At 42.2% G+C, this 24,877-nt stretch overlaps 1 protein-coding gene across 4 annotated transcripts in view; it reads right to left on the bottom strand.

Annotated features, from left to right (window-relative positions):
* Positions 1 to 12,458: 12,458 nt before the first annotated feature.
* LOC147895791 (SNF1-related protein kinase catalytic subunit alpha KIN10-like) overlaps positions 12,459 to 24,877 on the bottom strand; it is a 30,719-nt gene continuing 18,300 nt past the window's right edge. For 3 of the 4 annotated variants that reach the window (XM_087382154.1, XM_087382155.1, XM_087382156.1), the window contains exons 7-11: positions 14,569 to 14,658; positions 14,393 to 14,476; positions 14,025 to 14,156; positions 12,922 to 13,188; positions 12,459 to 12,786 (exon numbers count right to left, since the gene is read on the bottom strand). In XM_087382154.1, coding sequence (XP_087238280.1) covers positions 12,673 to 12,786; positions 12,922 to 13,188; positions 14,025 to 14,156; positions 14,393 to 14,476; positions 14,569 to 14,658 — 687 coding nt within the window. In that variant the 3' untranslated portion in view covers positions 12,459 to 12,672. The remainder of the gene's footprint in view (positions 12,787 to 12,921; positions 13,189 to 14,024; positions 14,157 to 14,392; positions 14,477 to 14,568; positions 14,659 to 24,877) is intronic. The other variant, XM_087382157.1, reaches the window with a different exon arrangement.

The following is a 24,877-nucleotide window of genomic DNA, read 5'->3' as shown; positions in this document are numbered from 1 at the left end:
GAACGGAAGAGGGAGAGAGAGAAACATAGAGCCACACAAGTTTTGGTGGGTGCAGTACACCCTAATCTTCTTTTTCATTCATTTATATATGTGTTTGAGTATTGTGAGAGTGCTCTCAACGGAAGCAAGAACGGAAGAAGGAGAGAGAGAGAGACAGAGAGCCACACAAGTTTTGGTGGGTGCAGAATCACCCTAATCTTCTTTTTCATTCATTTATATATGTGTTTGAGTATTGTACATAACCGGGGTAAAGGCACAGTGACCTTTAACCCCCACAACCTCCCACTTAAAGGACAATGTGCCTTTAAGGGAGAACAACCAGTGAGCATACTATCCAATGCTCATCAATACATGACAATACTCAAACCACTGACTAGGTAGACTCTTCATCAGCATATCTATAGGCTTATCATCTGTATGAACCTTGAAAAGCTCTATGCGATTGTCTTCAAGTACCTCCCTGATGAAATGGTACCTGACCTCAATGTGTTTGGTCTTTGCATGAAAGACCGGATTCCGTGCTGGCTGAATAGCACTCATGGAATCTATGCAATGTCGGTACACCTGTATGAATCCCCAAACCTCCCACTAGTCGATCAAGCCATATAGCCTCCTTGCAACCCTCTGTGGCTGCAACATACTCAGCCTCTGTGGTAGACAAAGCAACGCACTTTTGTGCACGAGACATCCACGACACTGCACCACCCGCAAAGATGAACACATAACTAGAAGTGGATCCCCTACTATCCACATGCCCTGCATAGTCTGAATCTGTGTACCCAAGTACACGCATGTCTCCTCTACCAAAGCAGATGCACATCTCCTTGGTACCCTTCATGTACCTCATGATGCACTTAACTGCCTCCCAATGCCTCTTTTCTAGATTAGCCATATACTGGCTAACAACTCCCACTGAAAATGCAATGTCTCTTCTAGTAGCTATCATAGCATATAACGCTCCCAACTGCTGATGCATAAGGAACCTTGGCCATCATGGCCCTTTCCTCATCTGATTTGGGACTATCTGTATGACTCACTTTCACATATGGAGGCAATGGAGTACTCCCTGCCTTCCCCCCCTCCATATTGAAACGCTGCAATACTTTTGTAACATACTCTTTTTGTGAAAGCCAAAGGAGTTTCCTACTCCGATCACGCGTGATGCGGATACCAAGAATATGACCTACAAGTCCCAAATCCTTCATATCAAAGGCCTCATGCAACTTGGCCTTTAATGCATCTAGCTCATAAGTATTCTTGCTAGCCAATAGCATATCATTCACATATAGTGCCAAGATTATCAAGCTATTATCCTTAGCCCTTTTAGTGTAGAGGCAATGATCAATTTCACTCCTTCTAAAACCCTGGGACCGAATGAAAGCATCAAACTTCTGATACCATTCTCTAGGCACTTGCTTAAGACCATAGAGACTCTTCTTCAGCTTGCAAACTAAATGCTCTTTCCCCTTTTCTTCAAAGCCTTCCGGCTGCACCATGTAAATTTCCTCATGCAAATCCCCATGCAAGAAAGTTGTCTTGACATCCATCTCCATAAGCTCCATATCCTCTAATGCCACTAGTCCAAGCATGCATCTAAGTGTGGTCATCTTCACAACTGGAGAGAATATCTCATCAAAGTCCACACCCTTCTCTTGCTTGAACCCTTTAGCGACCAAACGGGCCTTGTACCTAGGCACATCATCACATGTGACCTTCATCTTGTAGACCCATTTACATGGCAATGCTTTCTTTCCATGTGGCAAAGAAACCAAGTCCCAAGTCTTATTCTTCATGAGTGAACTCATCTCTGATTGCATAGCATACTCCCACTTGCGTTGATCCTCGCGCATCATAGCCTCTCTGTAGCAAGAAGGCTCCCCGCAATCAGTAAGCATCATATAGTCTACCCCTAGAACAAACCTATCAGGTGGTCTAGACACTCTAGATGATCTCCTCAAGGGCATTTCAGCTTGCTGTCCCACCTACATATCACTTACATTTGGCTCATCATTTCCAACAATAGATGATCCATCATCTACCCTTGATTGTATACCTGTGGGAGTACTTGGTGGTACTATTTCTTGCACATTTGGTGCATGGACAGCTTGCTGTCTCTCAACATATGCAGGTGGATTCACATCCTGGAAAGTGATTCTCCTCATTTCCACATCCCTCATGGGTGTCTTATGCATCTTCTTCTCATTGAAGACTACATCATGGCTGCGTATGATCTTCTTTGCTTCTGGATCCCAGAGACGATAGCCCATCTCTCCACTTTCACCATAACCCAGTAAGATGCATTTCCTAGACTTAGGATCTAGCTTCTTTCGAAGCTCTTTTGGCACATGTGCATATGCCTCACACCCAAATATATGCAAATGAGAGTAAGAGGGCTTCTTGCCACTCCATGCCTCTTCAAGAATACCACCATCCAAACTCTTATTAGGTGATTTATTTATCACATGTACTGCAGTCTTCATTGCCTCAGCCCAAAAACCACCAGAAAGACTTGCATTGGAAAGCATGCATTGCAACCTTTCTTGAATGGTACGGTTCATCTTTTCTGCAATTGGATTTTGCTCTGGAGTACGGGGGGATGTGAGCTCCCTCTTAATCCCACATGTATCACAAAAATGCTGAAAGTCATGAGAGAGATACTCTTTACCATTGTCAGTCCGTAGGCATTTAAGCGTTCTACCTGACTAATTCTCAACCAAGGCCAGCCATTTCTGAAATACCTGGAACACATCACTCTTCCAAGCTATAGTATAAGCCCACACTTTCCTAGTTGCATCATCAATGATTGTCACATAGTATTCAGCCCCGCCTAATGACCGTGTAGGCATGGGACCACATACATCTGAATGCACCAAATCAAGCTTTTCAAACTCTTTCTTTCCCCTTCTTTTATGGGCTGATTTAGTCTTCTTCCCATAGAGACAGTGCTCACAAAATTCAAAATCAGAGAAACTCAAATGTGGTACATAACCCGAATGGCATAAGAGTTTCATTCCATTTTGGCTCATGTGCCCCAACCTGCAATGCCATAGAGAAGTGCTTGGCTGCTCGGTTATTGCAACAACATGATCAAATACCCCTGATACATGTAAGGGATACAAAGTCCCACACTTGGCACCCCTGGCCAAAAGCATAGAGCCCTTCTGAATTTTCCAACTCTGAAAGCTGAAAGTGGTGTGAAAACCAGCATCATCTAGCTCACCCACTCAAATAAGACTCTTGGTCAGCTTAGGCACATGTCTCACATGTTTCAAAACAAATGCAGACCCATTTGCAAAAGAAAACTTTATGTCACCTGCTCCCACTATGTCACATGATAGTCATTTCCAAGATGCACACAACCTGTCTTTCCACTGTCATAAGTGGAGAACCATTCCCTATGGGGAGTAACATGGAATGAAGCACCAGAATCCAAAATCCAATCCTGGGAATATGCATCATCTGAAGTAATAAGCAACTCTGCAGATAAACTAGACATGAAGAGAATGTCATTGTCACTATCATGTGTGACTGCATTGATCTCCTCGATCTTCACTTTTCCTTTGTCCTCCCTTGGACTCTCTTCCTTTTGATTTGCACCCCAATTTGCATTCTTTTTCTTATCCTTTTGCTCTCTTTTTAGCTTGTAGCAATCCTTTTTCATATGGCCCTTCTTGCCACAGTGGTAACACTCAATGTTCCGTGCCCTGGATTTGCTACGAGACTTCCCTCTTTCTTGGGACTTCCCCCTGAGCTGTGATCTGCCCCTTTGCACATTTAAGGCTGCATCCTGCTTGTTGCCAGCCATAGACTTCCGTCTAATCTCCTCGGCCAACAAGCTACCCACAACATCATCAAATTTCAGTACTCCACCAAGTGCAGAGTTATTGACAGTTGTATGGAAGGTATCCCATGAGGATGGCAATGAACATAAGAGAAATATTGCCTTAATCTCCACATCGAAATTCATCTTTTGAGCCTGAAGCTGGCTGAAAATAATATTGAATTCATTCAAGTGAGAAGCAATGGAGACCCCTTCCTTCATCTGCAGCTCAAACAACCTCTTCATGAGGTAAACTTTATTAGAGGCAGTTTCCTTCTCATAAGTGGCACACAGTTTCTTCCACAATTTTCCGTAGTCTGCTCATTTACTACTGTGAAATAAATTGACTCTACAAGATGAAGTCTAATAGTAGACTTTGCCAATGCATCCAACTCATTCCAATCATCCTCAGACATATTTGCAGGCTTAGCTTCAATCCCTGCCAAGGGTTTAATTTGCTTCTTTTGAAATAAGTGCCAAATGACTCAAGCGTAACGTCCACTGGCATATGCATCAATAATATCTCATCCAAGAGAGCATAGCACTATCAGTGCATCACCTGCAATGTGTCAAAGCTGTCCCTCAGCATAAAATAGCATCCATGTGCAAAGCGTCCATAAAAAATAGCATCCCACAAGGCAATTTGGGCCTATCAGCGCATCCAATAAGGACCGTAATGCATCCAAATGGCCTATAAATCATCCACTGCAACCCAATGCATACCACGAATGAGCGCACACTACTCAAACTGCAACCAGAGTGATCTGCATAAGGTATGCTCAAGAAATCGTAGTCCCACGGTAATGACTGCTACTGAAAATAGAACCTGAGATGCCTCAAAACATGGGCGCCATTGCATAATCAGACTCAGCAAAAAATCTGCAAATATCTCTCTTCTGCTAGAACTCCAAAATCCCAACCGATGAGTGAGAAATGGGAGTCAACACTTATCCACTGCCATGTGGCATAAATCTAAGGTTTCAAAACCTTAGAATGAAAAATGCATAACAGAGAGACGAAATCGAATACACAGAGATCTATAACTCTAAAAATCCTCCACCGAATCACACAAGAACTAACAGGTAGGGATTTTTGGGCGTCCGGAACACAATGGGACAGACGGTTTTGGAAACCGTGGTCTCAATCACTGGGTCCAACACACGGACTGAAAAACGTTTTTGGAAACAGAGCTGTTTGTAAACTCCATCGAAGTGCGAATGATGAGCAACATAGAAGTTTTAGGACCTCCTGAGTCCACCGGAACTAACAGATCTACAAATGGTTGCTCCAAACTTGAGTTCTAACACCCGGGCAAAAAACGCAGAAACTGACAGTGAGTCAGAAATCCAATGAAATGACCCCAGATTCAAGAATAAAGGTGTTTCCAAGCTCCTAAAGTGAAGTGGACACCAAAAGCAAGCAGTAGTTGCCTCTACAAGTCAATACGGAGTCTTTGTCATCGAACAGAACAGGGAAAAGCTCAAAAAACGACTTTTTCTTTGAAAACACTTAGCACGCTCTCAAAACCACTTCGCAAAACCAAAGTGACTTTTCCAAAGGTTCCTCCAAGGTCTCTACACACTCGGATGCAAGTAAAGTCACCCACAAAGCTTCCCACAGAGCTTCTCCTTCCTTCCACAGAGCTGCTGAGCTTCAAGCATTCACGCATGCTCAGCTAGATCACCCAAGCTCTGATACCAGTTGAGAGTGCTCTCAACGAAAGCAAGAACGGAAGAAGGAGAGAGAGAGAGACAGAGAGCCACACAAGTTTTGGTGGGTGCAGAACCACCCTAATCTTCTTTTTTATTCATTTATATATGTGTTTAAGTATTGTACATAATCGGGGTAAAGGCACAGTGACCTTTAAACCCCACATATTGTACATAACCGGGTAAAGGCACAGTGACCTTTAACCCCCATAGATAAACTCTGTCAAACCCTTGCTCCCCCAGGATAAAGGAAAAGGGATGATTGATGACACCATAGCTCTGAACAATGCTTTGGACACCCTGGCAGATAGTGAAACTGAGGAATGGGTAAGAAAAATCAAAACTTGGACATTGACTCTCAGATTGAAGCAGGTTGGTCAAAAGATTTTGAGGAGGATATAAACAAAGAGGATGAGATGGCCTCTTCAAAAATCAATGAGGAAGACCTAGGAGGTGATCAAGATATGGGGGCTGAAAAGGATATTGCTGACCAAGGTAAGGCTTTTACTCAGGTACCAAGCAAGAGAAAAATCTCTCAAGGAAAAAATGCCTCCCCTCAAATAAACAGCCCCAATCCCAGGGCTAGAAAGGAAACTAAGAAGAATGTCAAGTAAACCAATAGCCATCCTCTCACTCAATGTCAGAGAGCTCACTGAACCTGGCAGAGGAGGAGAGTTAGCTTATTGACTGAGAACTAATGCTCTTTCTCCTACTTTCCTTACTCTGCAAGAAGTTAAAGTCTCTAGACCTTTTTTGGAGAAAAGACTGACTGTTATTGACAAGAGAAGGAAATGGTACTTCACTGACCATGAGGAGGGCAAGGGTGGGGTAGCAATTGGTATACTATCTAACTATGCTTAGGGTATTTTGGATGTGGAAGTGGATACATATAACATATAAATTATGGTTAAATGCATGATACATGGGCAGACATTCACAGTGGTGTCACTTTATGCTTCTAACAGTTCACAAGAAAGAATGGTTAGCTAGGAATCACTCCTGCTATAGCAAGAAATAAATGTTTTGCGGCTGGTGACTTCAACATGGTGGAAAGCTCCAAGGATAGATGGATGGGTAAAGGAACAATCATCAAAGGCAGAGAACTGACTTTCTGGGAGGACTTGAAAGAAGAGCTAAGTCTAGCGGACATGGGGATGAAGGGCACCTTCACATGGTCAAACACTCAAGTGGGGGACAACATAAGAGAGGCTAGACTGGACAAGATATATGTCTCACAAGATCTAGTTAGCCAAACCAGCTCTTGCCAGAGACTCGGGTCTTTTCCTATTTCTTTCTTTCAGACCACAAGCCAATCCTGCTCAAGTGTGACTTTGGCCTGGGCCAAAAAACCACATCATGGTTTAAGGCTGATCCCAAATTTTTTGACTTGAGTGTTCAAGAAGGTGTTAAACTTATTTGGCTCAAGGCTTTCACTGAGTCTCCTTCTTCTAGTGAATCCTGGTATACTGCAGTTGACCAGACTCAAAAGTTCTAGAAAGGATAGAGCTAAAATTAGGGCAAAGAGGATGGACAGCATTCAGAGTACTACTCTGGAGACCCTAGCTAGACAGGGAGACCCTCACGCACAGGCTGACTTGGTGCTCAAAAGAAATGAGTTTAGGATTCAAGAGCATATTCTTCTAAATGACTCTAAGGTATACTTCAGAGATTGGTGGGCTGGCAAAGCTGACAGACCTACCAAGGAATACTTTAAAAGTATAAGAAGGAAAAGGTCTAATCAAGAGGTACCCCTTCTTAGAACTCTTTGGCCCTTTCTAATGAGGAGAACATTGACCTCATTCAGCTTCATTTTCAGAGTCTATTGTCCTCCACCATTCAAGTAGAAAATGAAGTGATTAAAGCTAGATAACTTTGCAAGGAAGCTAAAAAAAGCACTATTCTCAGCTTTGATAACAAGTACCTAGAGAAACCTCTGACTATAGAGGAGCTGTTTGAAGTTGTCAAGGTGATGGCTGATGGTAAAACACTAAGAGAGGATGGACTACCAATTGAATTCTACAAAAGATCCTGGTCCACTGTTGGCCCATACCTCCTTCTCTTATGGCAGGAAAGTGTTGAAAGTGGGTTCCTACCTACACATATCAATGGTGGTGTTATAAAACTTATTCCTAAAGGAAGGAGATAAGACTGAGCTAAGGAACTAGAGACCTCTTACTATGCTCAACTGTAGCTATAAAATCTTTGCTAAAGCTCTGGCTAAGGATTAAAAACAGAATGGCCAAGTGGATCCTACCAGAGCAGAAAGGCTTCATAAAGGGCAGACATTTACTTGAAGCTATCATCAACATTTGGGAGGGGTACCTTATATTGGGAATAGAATCACTGACTATCCTTGATGAGCTCTAAGAGAAAGCGGTCCAACAAGAACAAAAGCTACTTTTGTTGAAGCTCAAAATGAAGAATTTAGCAAAAATCCATTCCCACATGGAAATGGGAGAAATGTGTAATACACCCCCGAAGATATGCAAGCATTGAAGCTATTAATGCACCTATCCAATAACAACAAAGCCAACCTCTTGAAGGAATATGACAAATTGACACATAAAATATGGGATAAGATCAACCATGTGCACATGGGAGTCAATTGTCAATTGTATAATCAATTGAGGCAATACATCCTACTATTTCAAATCATGTAGCATCATAACTAGCAGATGCAATAAATGTCAAAACAATTCACTAGTATGGCATTAGAAGATCACCAAAGAGAAATGAAAAGGAAAATGATCCCATCCATCCAAATAAACTAGTAGCAAGCAAAAAGAGAGATCCTACTACTTAAGGCTAACATCATAGAAAGAGATGCGTTTGCATGCAAAAGACTCTAGAAGAAAGTATGAGGAGCGCAAAACAAGCTATAGAAACCCCTCAAAAAAATTAGCCAGAGCTCTTAAAACTATAAAAGAGAAAAGAGGCAGCAAATCATTTCCTCCACCAAACACAACTCTCATGTGATAGCTAGAAAAAGGAATATATGGAATTACTAGAAATGATATCACAAAAAGAGAAAGACGTTTAGGGAATTACACAGAAACCTCAAGGACCATAACGTCCAGGTGTAGGAGTAAGAATGGGAATGCATAGCATCAAGTCAACAAGCCCAAAGAAAAATGCAATAGATTGATGCTCAATACCAAGTGTTAGAACAATTGCCAAAGCTAGATGATTAACTTTTAAATAGGCCAAAGTTCTGCAATAGTTCAAGGAATGCAAAATTGCCGACACCTCTACATACAACAAGTATAAGGATAAATAAATGTACAGAACTGCAATACAACACCACAAGTACAAGGAGAAATGTATAGAACTGCAAAGTCAAAGGACAACTATCTCAAAATTGGAACCCCAACTACTAAGTCAAAACAACAACATAGAGGAACCAAGCAAGGTCTATTGTTGCAAGGCACCACGACACTTTACCAAGAGTAGCTAGTGGATACCCTTAAGGGAGAAGACCATCTTGAAGGTCGAGATCAAGGTTAATGGAAGCAACTGCAACTCAAAATGCACTAAACCCCTTCTAATTGGGAAAGGAAAAAGGGAGACACAAACTGTGAGACACACATGCCAACAAACGGATGAGGATGATAAAAATTGACTATGGCTCTTAGTACACGCATGGCTCTTATAAATGAAACTCGATGTAGTCATTATATATGAATGCCTCATGGGAACTCCTCGCAAAGTACAGTAGTAGGCCTACTACCTTCATTTGAAAGGGAATCTTCCTCATCCAAAGGGTATAATCCCAGGGTGACACTAATCATGCCAACCAAAAAGGTAAGGGAGCTATTTGAGGAATACGTGGCATACATTGCATCAAACCTACCCGATCTTGCTAACCTCTTTGCCTTCTCACATTCCCTTTGAAAGTTGCCACAACAATTTAACTTTCAAGCTACCTTGTACTCCTTACCCCTCCTCTTTTCTCACGCTGCATTTCCACCTCACCCAACAATTCCGATCACACCAACCCATAACCCCCATTTCTTCTCCAATCTCGATAACACTACATGGCATCAAACCTACCCGATCTCGCTAACCTCTTTGCAAACTTCTCACATTCCCTTTGAAAGTTGCCACAACAATTTAACTTTCAAGCTCCCTTTTACTCCTTATCCTTCCTCTTTTCCCACGTTGCCCACAATTTCCAACTCACCCAACAATTCCGATCACACCAACCCATAACCCCCATTTCTTCTCCAATCAATCCTAGCTTGCATGACTCACCTCATCCTCTCCCATGTGCCTATCATTACTGAGATAGTTATGAAACTATCACCAATAGAATCAGCATGGAGTATGCTTTAAAACAAGTTTGGGACCCTGGTGATCCCAATTAATATCCATGAGAGGGGCAAACAATCGAGCTAACCAACCAAAAGGGATACCAATTCCAAGCAATCCCATAAGGGCCTTTTAGAAGAAATACTTAGACATGAAAAATAGGGGAGCATGGAACAACAAGGGGATCCCAAAGAATGTTTAGTCTGAGCAAATCATTAAAACCCTCATGAGCAAGCTAGAGCTGCAAACAAATTGGAGAAGAGAAATCTTATACAAGAAAGGAATATGTGCCCATGACGTTCCCAAAAATAAAACTGATTAATTAGTATGGAGGTGATGGGTGTGATGCGAATAACCTAAGCAAATAGGTGCCAAATTAATGCAGAAATAAATACAATTTGGGAAGGTTTGAGATTAGTAGAGAAGTCCAGAAGCTTCCACGGCTTCCACCTTGGGCGAGTATAAAAGGAGGAGGGAGGGTGGAGGAGGGAGGAGAGAGTAGGGTAGGGAGAGGCAGCAGGGAGAGCAGAGGCGTAGGGCAACAAGGAGAGCACAGGCGAAGGACAGAGCGCTATAGAGCTAATCAACTCGCATGGGATAGCTTTAGGTTAATCAATCGCAGCATGGGATAGCCTTAGGTTAATCAATCACAGGCCACGATAGCACTAATTAATAGCGAAATTATTTTTGGAGAGCGAGGAGAGGAGATTGGCAAAAACAAAAGGATTAGGTGGAAGTGTAGGTATCATTTTTTACTCACACATAGTAGGGAAACAAAGACATGCATGCCTATATGCCCTAAGAGATTGTACAGGAAAATGATGAATGTACTAGACTTGCAAGTAATTAATACACCCCATCAGTAAAATATTTTAGCTTTGAGACCTTTTCATGAAGAATCAATTGTCCTTAAAAACATAAAAGCACCATTAAAGTTCTCAATACCTCGTTGTAGAATTTGGAAGAGTAGAATTTTCTTAGTCCTACTCAAACCAACATCAAAATAGCACTAGCAAGAATGTCTTCTCAGTCGTGTTTCTAGTCAATGGTGATGTAGCCTTAAGCAAGCTATGTACAAATTTTCATGTAATATTCTACAAATCCCATCAACAACAAGACCAAGCCAACTCAAACTTGACTTGTTCCTCACTCTTGACAAAGATCATGAGATGCAAATTAGATTATGAATGGTCTTTTATCTTGCCCACAATGCAATTTTCTATTGGGACATACCTTCTAGAGTATTCTTCGAGGAGGCGATGACTCAAACTTCCTTGTGGAGACCAAACATCCTCTTTAGGGCCCTCTAAGAAACACATTCATAGACCATAGTTTAAACATATGCTCTCATAGATACAAATCAACAAACCCACACATACCTGAACATCCATTTATACAAAAGCCATCATATAGTACATGAAGGGTAGACTCAGCCATGACCAAGGTTGGCACTCAAGGAGAAGGATAATCAAAAGTAGTCCACATTTCCTTCATTCAAGCTGCAACTCCTTGTGAAGATTATATGATTTTATTTTAGTCTCTCCCAAACGAACATTTCTAAGCAAAGAATGCTTAGACAATCTAGCCGCTAGGGCAATATCAGCGAGCCACACATGGACAAAAACTTCACAAGGTGAAATTTAAGTCTCCGCTAATACGGTGAAAATATATATCTAAGTGAGTCCAAGAACATGCCAAAACTCATCCTCAAAAACCACAACACATATTGTAGTTTCAATCTCATGATGAAAACCATGAACTCCATCACACATAGCAAGGAATAGCTACTGTGGCATCCCCACCGACATCATCAGCCCCCAACAGTCGGCGTAGACCTTAGTATAGACATATGCCTCACACATACAAACAACTACATGAAATCTTTTCGCCGACATCATACTCATGGTAATCATGCTTCACGTGTACTCGCCCCATACATTATTCATTATATGCACCCCCAAACATACTTTAAGCATTTATTTATACAAAGGTCTTCATATTGAGGTGAAGGGAAGCCTCAGCCATGACAAAGGCTAGAACTAAAGCAGAAGGCTAATCAAAAAGTAGTCCACATTGTCTTCATTCAAGCTACAACTATTGTGAAGATTATACTTTAGTCTCACCCAAATGAGCGTTACTAAGCAAGCTTAGACAATCTAGAGCTATCTAAGAGATTTGTTTGGATTCCTCAATATCAGCGCCATCACTAGAGGCAGATAAGAGGTATGTTTGAACTCTATCTTTCCAAAGGAGCATATGCCATGATTCAGATTCTGGAAGCTTAAATCAATTGGCACCAGTTGAATTCTGAATTACAGCCCAAGGGCTCTAGATTATGGTCAAAGTCCACACTTTCCATATTCCAAGGTCCCACTATCCTATATGGGGCTTTGCCAATTCAGTTTTCATTGGCATTCAACGTTTCCTTTCGATGATGGATATCATTTCATTGTCTTTCTGTTAGATCTTCACAACTCAACTTTGTTTAAGGCCCTTTACCACTCACCTTCGCCCCCATTTTGACAAAGGATGCAATTGTACCTTGGCAAATCGAAAAAAGGGACACAATAATTTCTGAAAAGTTCCATGCATTTTCATTGAAGATCACTTAGATTCCAATCTCAAAACCAAATGAATATTGTTTCTATAAGGATTGCAGACATGTTTTTGCAGGGCAAACAAAAGGACTACAGTTTGGACTTGTTAAGCATTTATCATGTACAGACGAAATAGATGGCTCTTCTATACCAAGCTGATCAAATAGCTTTTGGAGTCATCTCTAAAAGACAAGTTAGAATCACAGTACGCAAAGTTATGAATCAGACATATTATGAATCATAGTACACGAAGTTCAGCAAGGAAAGCTGCACAAAGGTCCAGGAAAAGGAAGTGAGGTCCTTGAACTCTTTGCAGATCCAGTAAGTACTTGTCCTCCTTGGTTTTGTACAGCTGCAAGATCCATGTTTTCACTCCTTTAGAATAACCATGAATAGATCACATATCATAGACGTTAAACTGATTACAAAGCTTCACTAAAATAAAGAGGCGATGATAGTTAACACTTGTTGCATATCTGATACACACCTGTACCTCAAACTTAACAACATCACGGTCATCTCTTGTTTTCCCATGATCCATTTCAGTATGTGAAAAACAATTTTCCTGCAGAGGGCTTGGAGCCATTCGAGTATCAGACATTTCCTGAACTGCAAGCTGATCTTGTCTAGCCATGGGCAGAGGAGGAAACCAGCGGCATTTCATGTTGTAATGCCCCATCTTCTTCCAGCAAACAGCCAGCTCTTGCAAAGCCTTCAAGACTTCTGCCATTATTTCCCTCGGACTTGCTCGTGACTGTTAAGAATAAGATGCATTCGAACATGCACAAATGTATATTAATATAGAGTGGAAAGGATGATATCATGTCATTCTGTAGAAACTAGCCTTTCTAAAAAAATTTCAGGAGTAAATGCACCGGCTGCATCCCTGCACTATGTCATGTAATAGCACGAGTCAAGGAGTGGCTCCAAGCTACACTGATTTTTGCTTGAAGACACTCAACTGATATCTCAATCTGTTGGAAGGACTTTCTACTGGTCTTCACAGATGAGGCTGTCTTGGTGCTACCAATCACAGTGGTACAGTTGCTTCATCTTTTCAAAACACTGGTCAGCGAGCACAATCCATGCATTCTGTTCCCAGAAAGAACTCACACAAGCTTCTCAGGACAATTAACCCAAGAATGACCAAACCATTTACGGCAAGATTACTATAGATTAGGAATTTTTCTGGGCACCTGCTAAGGACTGGTCAAGATCGTCATCAACATGCACTAACAATCTTCCATTACCTACAATCCCAATTTTTCCTTTGCATTTTTAATTCAAAATTAAATTCCTGCTTGGTGGCAATTGCTAGGAGCGCTACCTTTGTACACCAAAATAGATGGCACAGTTTTTCTCCCATGTCTCATGAGTGCTGAACCTTATGATATTCCTACCTCATATAGTCTAGACAGGCATCTCTCTATATGCTGCTTAATTTCTCACCTGGCAGAAGTATCTATTTACAAAGAAGTGCATGCTCCAATCTATTAAATACAAAGTAAATCGACGAAAGAACCATCAACTTCACAATGTAGAGTGCAGAGAAGGTGACATCTACTCATATAAATAATGTTTATAGCTTACCTGAAGACCCAGCGCCCATTTTCTCTCAGATTGAAATCGGGGCAGCTTACTGCCAACCCCTGCAGTTTCATGCAGTCTTTGTATGGGAGGAGATCCCACTTGATCTACAGCCCTGAATTGTGTTCTATCCACCTGAGGGGGGAACAAAACAGCATTCATCGGCATCAACTGATGACAGATCAATCCAAACATCCTCTCTTAAACTTTGCAATAAAATATCTGATAAAAAACGAACACATCTAACATATTTTTTATCTGTATCACCTTAGACCTTTGTTTCTTTGCGACTGGACCAACTTTGATATACCTGCAGTCTATTTAGCAACAATGAAAAAGAACTCATTTGAACTGTGGAGATAAGAGCTTACTGCTGCTTCTGATAAATCACCTCCCAAATAACCATTGGAAATGCGGCGTCGATTGTCCAGAATCAGATAATATGTAACTGTGGCCTGTGCATCATATAAACATCTAGCTTAGGACCAGCAGGAAACCACAATCAATCATTGACAAACTTTTCCAAAAAAAAGTGCAGAGGTGATACCTTGTTTTGCACCCTATTTTGCAAGGATTCCACAAGCTGGTTTCTCTCAAATCCCAGCCTCACAACCTCATGTAGAATATCCTCATCCACCTGCAGGATTTTAAAAGGAAAAATCAGACATTCAGCCACTTTTAACGGTTTAAGTGCAAAGATGAAGCATTGTTCTTTCCATTAAAGTTGGTGATTGCTTTATTGATGCTGGACATGGAGCAAAAGGACCTTACAAACAGTCATAGATCCTCAACTCTCCAACATCTTCTGCTCTGAGACATGCACAAAGCCTCAGAAGACACACCCTTGAAAAGAAGCCTCGCCTCTATGTGTTATGAGAAGAGTTGCAGGATTTTAGAAGGAAAAATTAGACATTTGGACACTTGTAATGGTTTAAGTGCGAAGGTGAAGCATTGTTCTTTCCATAAACGTTGGTGGTTGCTCTATTGCTGCTGGCATGGAGCAAAAGGACCTTACAAAGAGTCATAGATCCTCAACTCTTCAACATATTCCCCTCTGACCAGATCCTCTGTGCTGCAGGGCAACTCCAAAGCAGTGTGGGATCTTGTCTCCAAATCTCCATCCGTGCAGCGACGGTGACAACGCCCATCAACACACATCTACTCCAGCCAGGGGTCAATGGGCAGACCCCGATGGGCAACCAAAAAGAAAAGGACTCAATATAAAGGCTTCCATGAAAAGAAGCCTCGTTATAAAGTAGTGTCCCACTGTAAAGTAAAGGACTTGATATAAAAGCTCCCTACATTGAAGCAAGTGCCTGAACAAGAGTCGAACAATGAAACACATGTTGAGCATAAGTCACTGTTATCCAGGCACGCTTCAAAGTTGTCTCTTTGGTTCATTGAGATCCTTTGCAAGCAGATATCTTCAGTTGATGTCACCCAAGACATCTCCTACCAAGATTTTTAAAAATATCCCAATTAATTAAACAAGTCATGCAACAGATGCAAATACCGCTTCCAAGATGGTTGTTTCCAGCTTCAGATTTAGTGTATAAAACTATTATTTCAAATGTTCAACACAACATCCTCTGAACACAGAGGTAGCCTATAAAGCCTCTTACGAAGACATGTAGGAGGTACAAAATTTTCAGTCTGTGCAATTTAGCCAGTTTGTTAAGAATTTTGGATATGTGCCATATGTCTACAGAGGGAAAGCATTTGCATTTTCATGCAAACCCGTCAAACTGATTACACAAGCCCTACAATGTGAGAGAGAATGATTCTCAAGGAGAATATCTAGTTTCCGACTATCCTAGCTGGCACTTAAACAACACAAGCGGTGGCAGAGACATGCAGACCAAATCGAACTGATTACACAAGCCCTACAATGTTGGGAGAAAATGATTCTCAAGGACTAGACCTAGTTTCCAACTATCCTAGCTGGCACTTAAACAACAAGAGCAGTAACAGAGACTGGATCTGAGGCTATCCTTCTTTTGCTCGTAATCACCATGCTCAAGCAACACACGTGTTTCATCTTCCTTTCCTGAGAGCTTGCTTATACTTTCCCTCCATTAATATTCTTCTAACTCCTGGTTTCCACCTCAAAGTCATAACTTGTCTGGCTTTTATGAACTGAAATTTGATTTTGGAAGGTGCCATGCTCCTTTCATTTTACTTCCTATAGCAATGGATGGAAGAAAAGGGCTGGATCAGCTATGAAATCCATCTCTTGTGAATTATTTGAAATCTTTCCCGTACAATTCGCCTTCTGTGTAGTCTCAACACCTTACCATGAAGCCCACCTCAAAGACAATTCATCAGATTTCCTTTGACTATATGATCATGTCTACCAAGTTCTCCTTGTCCCTGTTCTGGTATTCTCTTCCTTTAAATATACATATATAAATATTGCATGCTATCTCTAGCACTCAATTACCCTGCATTATCCTCCCCCTTCCTACCTTTGCTAATATATTAAGAGCAAGCTCCTTTAGACAGGTATGCCGGAAAACGTACTCAGTAGGGTGTAGAAACTCTCACACAAGGAATGCAGGACATGCCACACATGGCACAAAGCGCCTACTGCCAGCTACGCAAGACAGAGAAGGGAGAAGGCTCTGCAAGAAGTCTCCTGGTTCAATTCAAACTCCTATTCAACAGCATACGCATATTGGCCATCTCCTCCCTCCTCTCAATTATTCCAACAAGGAAAGGGCAAAAAGAAGGGCCGAGGGAAAAAAGAAAGGGAACGACGGGGAACAAAATTCACGACTCAAGAAATAACACTTGTGTCATTCTCACGTTTACAAAAAAGTGAAATACGTTTGGAGAAACAACCCGTAGAGACTAAAAAACAGAGAACCAAAGATCTACTTAAGCTTACACACACAATAAGAGAATAGGAAGCCATAGCTCTTGTGTCATAGCCATTTAGATCAGCTCTCTTAATGCTGCTAGGCTCTCATTGTCCAACACATTTCCTCAGTAGGAGATCTGATAATGAGAGATGAGGTCAAATTTTCCGTCCATATGAAAAGTTGCCATTCGACAAGTTACTAGGATTTTCCCTCCTTATGAAAACTTTGAGCTTATGAAAACGTGCAATGATTTTGTCATGAGTTTAAGTTACATATCCTTCCTAGTGATTGTGTTCTTCATGATAAGATTGTTTATTTTTGTCATATTTACTTTTCTATTATAGCATCCATGTTTCTGTTATCTCACATAGACATGTGAGACAATGAATGCAATACATCGTGTGCTTGTGTATCTAGTGTGCTCCCTTGCCATCTCCTTCTAAATCTTATTCTTGTCTGACATGGTATCAAAGCAAGCCTTCTCTAACCTGGATTACAGCCACGTAGAGATGCTGTTGGTAAGTGTGTGTCCAAGGAGAAATCCTCACAGCTGTTGTGTGAAAGTAATGCTTACGTGAGCCTACTTGGAGAGCTTTAGGGCTTTCATGCCGATGGCGTGGGGCTTCACGATACTCAAGGGAAAAGCTCAGGATTCTGCACAGCAGCAGGAGTCACTTGGGGTCGCAAAGATAGGACCTCTGGAAAACAATAGGCCAACCAAACATTCCAAAACATCTTGCTGAACTTCAAAGAATCTTGAGAATACATTCCCAGGATGAACATCCTCATGTTGCTGCTTGCTATTGTAGCAAGCACGACACACTTCTCTTGTGATTGTGATTTTTGAGCCATGCGGCAGCCTTGGTCATTCTACTCTTGAAATTTGCACTTTGAGCGTACACTTGTATCTTCCCCCTCAGTGTTGACGGCCTCGTCCTCAGTCTTAGTCTCAGTCTCTGAGCGACAAATGCTGTCCTCCACATAGGAATCTGTATCGGTGCACCTGTGAGTTGTAGAGGGAGAGAGAGCAAAGTGTGAGAGCAGGAGAGCAAGGGTGTAGGAGAGTTGGAGAGCTGAAAGCAATGGTTGCAATAGAAGAATATGCTACAACTGAAGAGAGGGATAGGTTTTGTCTAAGTGACAAAACCTTATCCTTCACTAACCGTAGTTAGTGAACTAACTGTGATTAGGGGGAAAAACCTCTAAATGAGGGAAAAGTGCCCCTAACCTACTTATTACATTACATTGGTCACTACTAAATTATAACAATAATTCTAACACCCCCCTGCAGTGCCAATGTCATGTACAAGGAAATGATCAATCACCAAAAGGAGATAAGTTCAGGGCACTGCAAAATGCCTTCTCTGACGTAGTGATAGTAAACCTCAATGTGCTTCGTGTGAGCATGAAACACAGGATTCTTTGTCACTGCAATAGCACTCTGACTATCAGTGAGAATTGGAGAAGGACCCTCCAATGAAAGATGAAGATCAGTAAATAAACGACGCAGCCAAATACATTCAACTGTCGCTGTGAAAGCTGCCCTGTACTCAGCTTCACATGAAGAGATAGCCACTGTAGATTGTTTCTTGCTTAACCAAGAAATACAAGCTTTGCCCAAAAAGAAACAATTGCCACTTGTGGACTGCCTAGTGTCATAGTCTCCAGCCCAATCTGAGTCACTGTAGGCATGCATCTGCAAGTCACCCCCCCTGGGAAACATCAAGCCATAAGACTTGGTACCTTGCAAATAACGGAAGATGCGTTTTACAGCCTGCCAATGCATAGTCTTTGGGCTGTGCATATATCTGCTCACTTGAGAAGCTGCAAACTGAATATCAGGTTGTGTATTGCAGAGATAAATGAGGCATCCAACAGCCTGACTGTAGAGTGTGACATCAATTGATTCACCTGCATCATGCATTGTAAGCTTCAGCCCCGGCTCCATGGGAGTAGCTATGGGCTTACAATCCTGCATGTTGAATCTGTCCAAGAGTTTCTGCACATACTTGGATTGAGACATAACAATGCCACTTTTCTCTTGAGTGAACCGGATCCCCAAATAAAAGTGTAGCAGCCCCAAATCTGACATGTCAAAAGTGGTCTGCAATTCAGCTTTAAAATCTGCAATATTATCTTCATTTGACCCTGTGAGCAGTAAGTCATCTACATAAAGAATGATGACTAAAATATCCCCCCCATCCTTCTTGATGTAGAAGTGCTCTCAGTTGGACTATTGTGCAGCCCCTTGCTGGTCAGAAAGACATGAATTTTGGCATACCATGCACGTGGGGCTTGTTTCAGCCCATACAAAGCTTTATTCAGCTTGCATACCTGAAGTGCATTTCCTGAAATTTTAAAGCCCAGAGGTTGTTTGACATAAACCTCTTCCAACAAGTCTCCATTAATAACATCTCTACTGACAATAATCTTGCGTGTGACAGGATTGTAGAGACGGTAGCCCTTGGTCTCTGCACTGTACCCAACAAAAATGCATTTGATTGCCTTATCAGACAACTTATGCCGAAACTCAACGGGCACATGAGCATCTGCAAGGCATCCAAAAACACGAAAATGATCCACAGAAGGCTTTCTCCCTTGCCAAACTTCATAGGGAGTCTTGGTCTTCAAAGCTTTTGTGGGAGCCCAATTCAAAACATAATTGGCACACATGAGACCTTCAAGCCGAATTTTGTGAGGCAATTTTTTGCTTTTTAGCATGCATCTATCCATCTCCATAAGAGTACGATTTTTCCTCTCAGCTTCGCCATTTTGCTGAGGAGTTAGCCTCACTGTAAGCTGATGTGCGATGCCCTTGTCTTTCAAAAATGCATCAAAATCTGCAAACAAATACTCCCCTCCTCTGTCTGTGCGTAATGTCTGTATCTTGAGTTCTGATTCATTTTTAAGTTTGAAAACCATAAACACTTCTGATTTGCGTTTCAGCCCATAAACCCAAGTGTAGTTGGAGTAGTCATCTATAAAAGTGACAAAGTAAAGATGACCACCCAATGATGAAGTCCTCATGGGACCACAAACATCACTATGAATAAGCTGTAATTTTCGAACAGTTTTTACTGATCCATCCTTCTTGAAAGGAAATCTGTGCATTTTACCAAGAATGCACCCTTCACAGGCATGTGGAGGAGGTGTTTCAAGAGGAGGCAATGCATCAACCATAGCATATTTTTGAAGCGTCATCAAGCTGCCATAATGCATGTATCCATATCTGGCATGCCATAACTCTGCATTCTGCATAGTAGCAGTAGAAGTGGAAACTGCAAGAGCATGTGCTGGTCTTTTCTCATACATGTCAAGCTGAAAAAGACCACGTAACAAAGTGCTAGACAATCTCAAGGCATAGTCATTCTCTCTGTCATGGACTGCACACTTGTCATCTTCAAAAATGACCTGAAATCCAGCTCTGTTAAGAGTGGACACTGAAAGTAGATTTTTTGTGATACCAGGCACATACAAGACATCAGAAATTTTGAATGTTGAGCCATGTGCTGGTCTTTTCTCATACATGTCAAGCTAAAAAAGACCACGTAACAAAGTGCCAGACAATCTCAAGGCATAGTCATTCTCTCTGTCATGGACTGCACACTTGTCATCTTCAAAAATGACCTGAAATCCAGCTCTGTTAAGAGTGGACACTGAAAGTAGATTTTTTGTGATACCAGGCACATACAAGACATCAGAAATTTTGAATGTTGAGCCATCAATGGCTGTAAGTTCAACTTCTCCTGTACCACAAACTGAATAGGAGGAGTTGTTGGCACATGTGACCTTTTTACCAACGGGAGGTGGATGCAGACATGTGAAAAGACACTTCCTGGAAGTGATATGCTTTGAGGCACCGCTATCAAAATACCATGTATTTTGTCTCATTGACACTGAAAGCTGATGCATCCTTGGAAGAATCATAACTGCATGTCAGAAAAGCATAAGAGTCATCATTACAAGTGGCTGTAGTATCCGGAGCAGCCAACTGAGAGTCTGAAATGCAAGACAAGAAGGCATAGTCGTGCTCCACAAAGTTGGCTGTAGCTTGCTCATTGTCAGATGCATGAGGAGCTGAATCTGAAACAGCCATACCGAAGCTGTTTTTCTTTCCTTTTGCGAGCCTTTTCTTGCATTCTCCAATGTAGTGACCTGGCTTTTTGCAATAATGACATATTCCCTTCTTCTTGGGCTTACCTGCATCACCCTTAGCCTTTTGAGAAGGCTGTCCTAAACCACTGGAAGGCTGATTTGCTGATGTCTTTGCTTGTCCCTTTACTTTAGGCTTGAATTTTGAAAGCATGGCATGTTCACCTGCTCGTGAAGCCATGTTTTTCCTGGTTTGCTCTTCCTGCAACAGAAGTCCTATCAACTCGTGAAAATTAAGAGGATTTGCACCCCCCCTCAATGACAAATTCAGCGAGGTATGAAAGCTGAGATAAGGCTCAGGAAGAGAATTCAAAGTAGTGGTAATCATCTCTGAATCAGGAATGATCTCATCAATGTTCAGCAATTGCTCTCGTAAATCCTGTAGCTTTGTGAGGTGCACTGACATGGAGTCACCCTCTTCCATATGTGTATGAGACAATTCTCTTTTCAAAAAAGACACCCTGGCATCATTCCGAGCTGCATACATGCTCTCCAAAATATCCCATGCTGCCTTTGAGGTCTTACACGACCGGATATGCGGAATGATGAATCTTTTCACTGAAAGAGAAATACACGACAAAGCTAAAGCATCACGTGAATCCCATCTCTTTTGCTCTGGAGTGGTAGGTATAACTGCACCAATAACTTGTGCTGCAGCTGTACCCTGTGCACGACCTCTGCCTCCTCCTTGCTGGGGAGGGGTATTAGGTGCCACATTTGCTGGCCGGATCTCATCCCCATTTACATAGTCCCACAAATTACGGGAAATCAGAATATTGCGTACCATAAAACTCCGGAGGGAGTAGTTGGTACCATCCAGCTTATCCTCTTGTGAGAGACCACTGAACTGGAAATCATTCTGATTTTGTTGGGCAATGTCTGAGAAAGAAAATACAGCAAATGCAAATCTGAATTCCCTTGCTGGGAATGGAGTACACAATTCCCAAAAAATACAGCCAAACACTGGCTAAAAATGCAACTCAAATCTCTGTAATGTCTTTGTCAGAAATCTGCCAGAGCATCCAATCTCTCCCAAAACCTGCCAAAAGTGCCTCAAAACACTCACAGAAAGGTAGTGTGAACTGAAACCTGCAAAATTGCTCTCCCAACACAAAAGCCCCAATTTGTGGCTTGAAATTGCAACCAGAAAGGGGCAAATGGTCTAAAAGCCCCAAATGTTGCACAAACTGCTCTCTGCCTGCAAAGGTCCCAAATTTCACTGCAAAATTGCAGTGTCATTGCAAAAGCCCCAAATTTTTGCAATCTCTCCAACAAATGCAAAAGCCCCAAATTTGACAAAATTCCCAATACACAAAATGTGTCCAAATCTGCCCACAAAATGGCCTACAAAGCAAAAATCTGCCTCGAATTTAATTTACCAACCAATAGCTCCCTTGCTGTACGGATGGGTACCCTCCTGTGTACGGGCGTACGGCACAGAGCATATTTCTCTACGGATCTGACAGAGAGCTGTACGAAATTGTACGGAATGTACAGTCATGCTGTACGGATGGATACCCTCTTGTGTACGAACAGGTTCAGCTCGGGCTGGCACGACAGTACGAACTGTACGGGCTGACGACGAACGTACAGACCACTGACAACGAACTGTACGGGCTGACGACGATGGTACGGATACCGTACGAAATGTACGGGAGCAGACACAGCTGTACAGACAGCGAGAGCTCCGTGAGCTTGTACAGCTGTACAGACGGAAGCTGCACAGTGCAGGAGCTGGTACGGACGACATGCTTGTACGGATGGGCAGCGAGCTGTTGAGCTTGGAGCAAGGAGATTGCGAGCAAGGAAGCAGGGAGCAGGGTCAACCCGCTCTGATACCAAATGTGAGTTGTAGAGGGAGAGAGAGAGCAAAGTGTGAGAGCAGGAGAGCAAGAGTGTAGGAGAGTTGGAGAGCTGAAAGCAATGGTTGCAATAGAAGAATATGCTACAACTGAAGAGAGAGATAGGTTTTGTCTAAGTGACAAAACCTCATTTTTCACTAACCGTAGTTAGTGAACTAACTCTGGTTAGGAGGAAAAACCTCTAAATGAGGGAAAAGTGCCCCTAACCTACTTATTACATTACATTGGTCACTGCTAAATTATAACAATAATTCTAACAGCACCAGCACTCAAATGCTTGACATTCTGGTTGTCACCCCACTGTTTGCAAATAGAGTCTCTTGGATGCTTGGGGTATCAACGAAGAACAACTCATTCGCCAAATTGGAGGTTGGTTCTTCTCTTCGGGACTGGTTCTCCTCCTGTTGTTAATCAACCTTCTTCAATCTGTAGTCTTTTGCTGTGTGTCCAGGCTTATCACAGTGGAAGCATTTTCTTTGTTTCTTCTACTCCGAGACTCTCTTTTGGGCTTATCTTGTCCAGGTTTGCATGTTCACTTTTGCTTTTCTTGATGCAAGGAGGCCTTGTTTTACATGTTCACAGTTCTTCTCCTTGTTCCTCAAAATTGAGTTGCTTGGATCGCTCTGCAGTGGTTAGTGTCGTTACCAAAACCTTGAAGCTCTTGGGAAGCATATTCAACACTAACAACGCTATTCGATTTTTGCCAACCTTTTGATTTATAGATGCTAGCTGATCTTTGACAACCTTTTTAATCAAATGCCCACTTACCAAATCTTCTTCCTCCATCTTTATTTTAAACAATGGATTCTAGAGCGTAAGAATCCGGCCAATGTTGTTTGTCTCGTATAAGTCTTATGTATGGTCCAGTCTCCTCTAAAGTATCCACCACATTAAGTATGTGCAAAATCACGCCATCTGAGGTCATGGTAGTGATTAGGGAACACCTTCATGTCCTTCTCCTCCCATTTCCCGCATCATTTGGGTCTTCTCCTCCCATTTCCCGCATCATTTGGGTCAGTTGGTTTCACTACCTTACCTATAGGATTCACTTGATCCTATGGGTTTCAATTCTTCGTCTATGGTGACTTTCCAAACCTTCCTAGCCACCATGCATCTTCTTATCTTCACCTTCTAGACCGGGTAGTTGCTCCCGTCCAACTTGCCATCGTCTCCAAAGTTGGGCAAGGGCATCTTTCACCTTTCATGGCTTTTACATCTCTGAATCGTGAACTAGCTTTGATACCATGTTGGAGTTATATATGAACACGTACTTCTAGCTCAAGTCGTAGCTTCTGGTACCATGTTAGAACACAAGCTATAAAACGAATTGTCCACAAGGTCACAGCTCACAACTCTAGATCGTCCTCGTGATGTCCACACATACTTATTAATGTAAACCTTGGTGAGACCTAGAATAGACAACAAGATATAGCAACTGATAACTGAAAAAGAACGTCCAAAGAGAGGACAGAAAATGTAGTACAAAGGTGCACTCACAAACCACACACGGTGGACAAAGGGGTGCTGCCCACCAGTGCTGGAACTGAGGTCACAAGTGTTTCCCTAATATGCTGCTTGCTTCATCTGCTGCGTGCCTCTGAATGAGGTCTTTGGTGGCTATGGGAGCAACCCAAAATTCTGTCACTGTTATCTCCCTTTCTGCATCTCTGTGTTCCGCTCACTGGATGAGCCCTACACATGGCTAAGGTCTGATGCTGCTGCTGGTGCCTCTGCCAGCCTGCTGCTGCCTCCGTCTCCACCTTCTCTAGTGCCCAGATGCACTTCTGAGGCTTGGGATAGGACAATGCCCCTTGCTGGCTTTCTGTAGTACCTTGGGTGCAATGTTGAGGGCCTTGCCTGCAGCCTGCAATAGGCTCTTCCGAATGGTTGTGTGCCTTCCCAATGGGGGCCCTAATAGGGCTGGATGTCCCTTGGGAACAGCCGACTAGGGTTAGGGTTCGGCCCCCTTTACAGCCAACCA

The sequence above is a fragment of the Dipteris shenzhenensis genome, chromosome 12 (assembly GCF_047967505.1).
Source record: "Dipteris shenzhenensis isolate YYH24624 ecotype China chromosome 12, Dip_SZ_1.0, whole genome shotgun sequence".
Taxonomy (NCBI): Eukaryota; Viridiplantae; Streptophyta; class Polypodiopsida; order Gleicheniales; family Dipteridaceae; genus Dipteris; species Dipteris shenzhenensis.
This window is presented reverse-complemented; position numbering and strand designations above follow the sequence as displayed.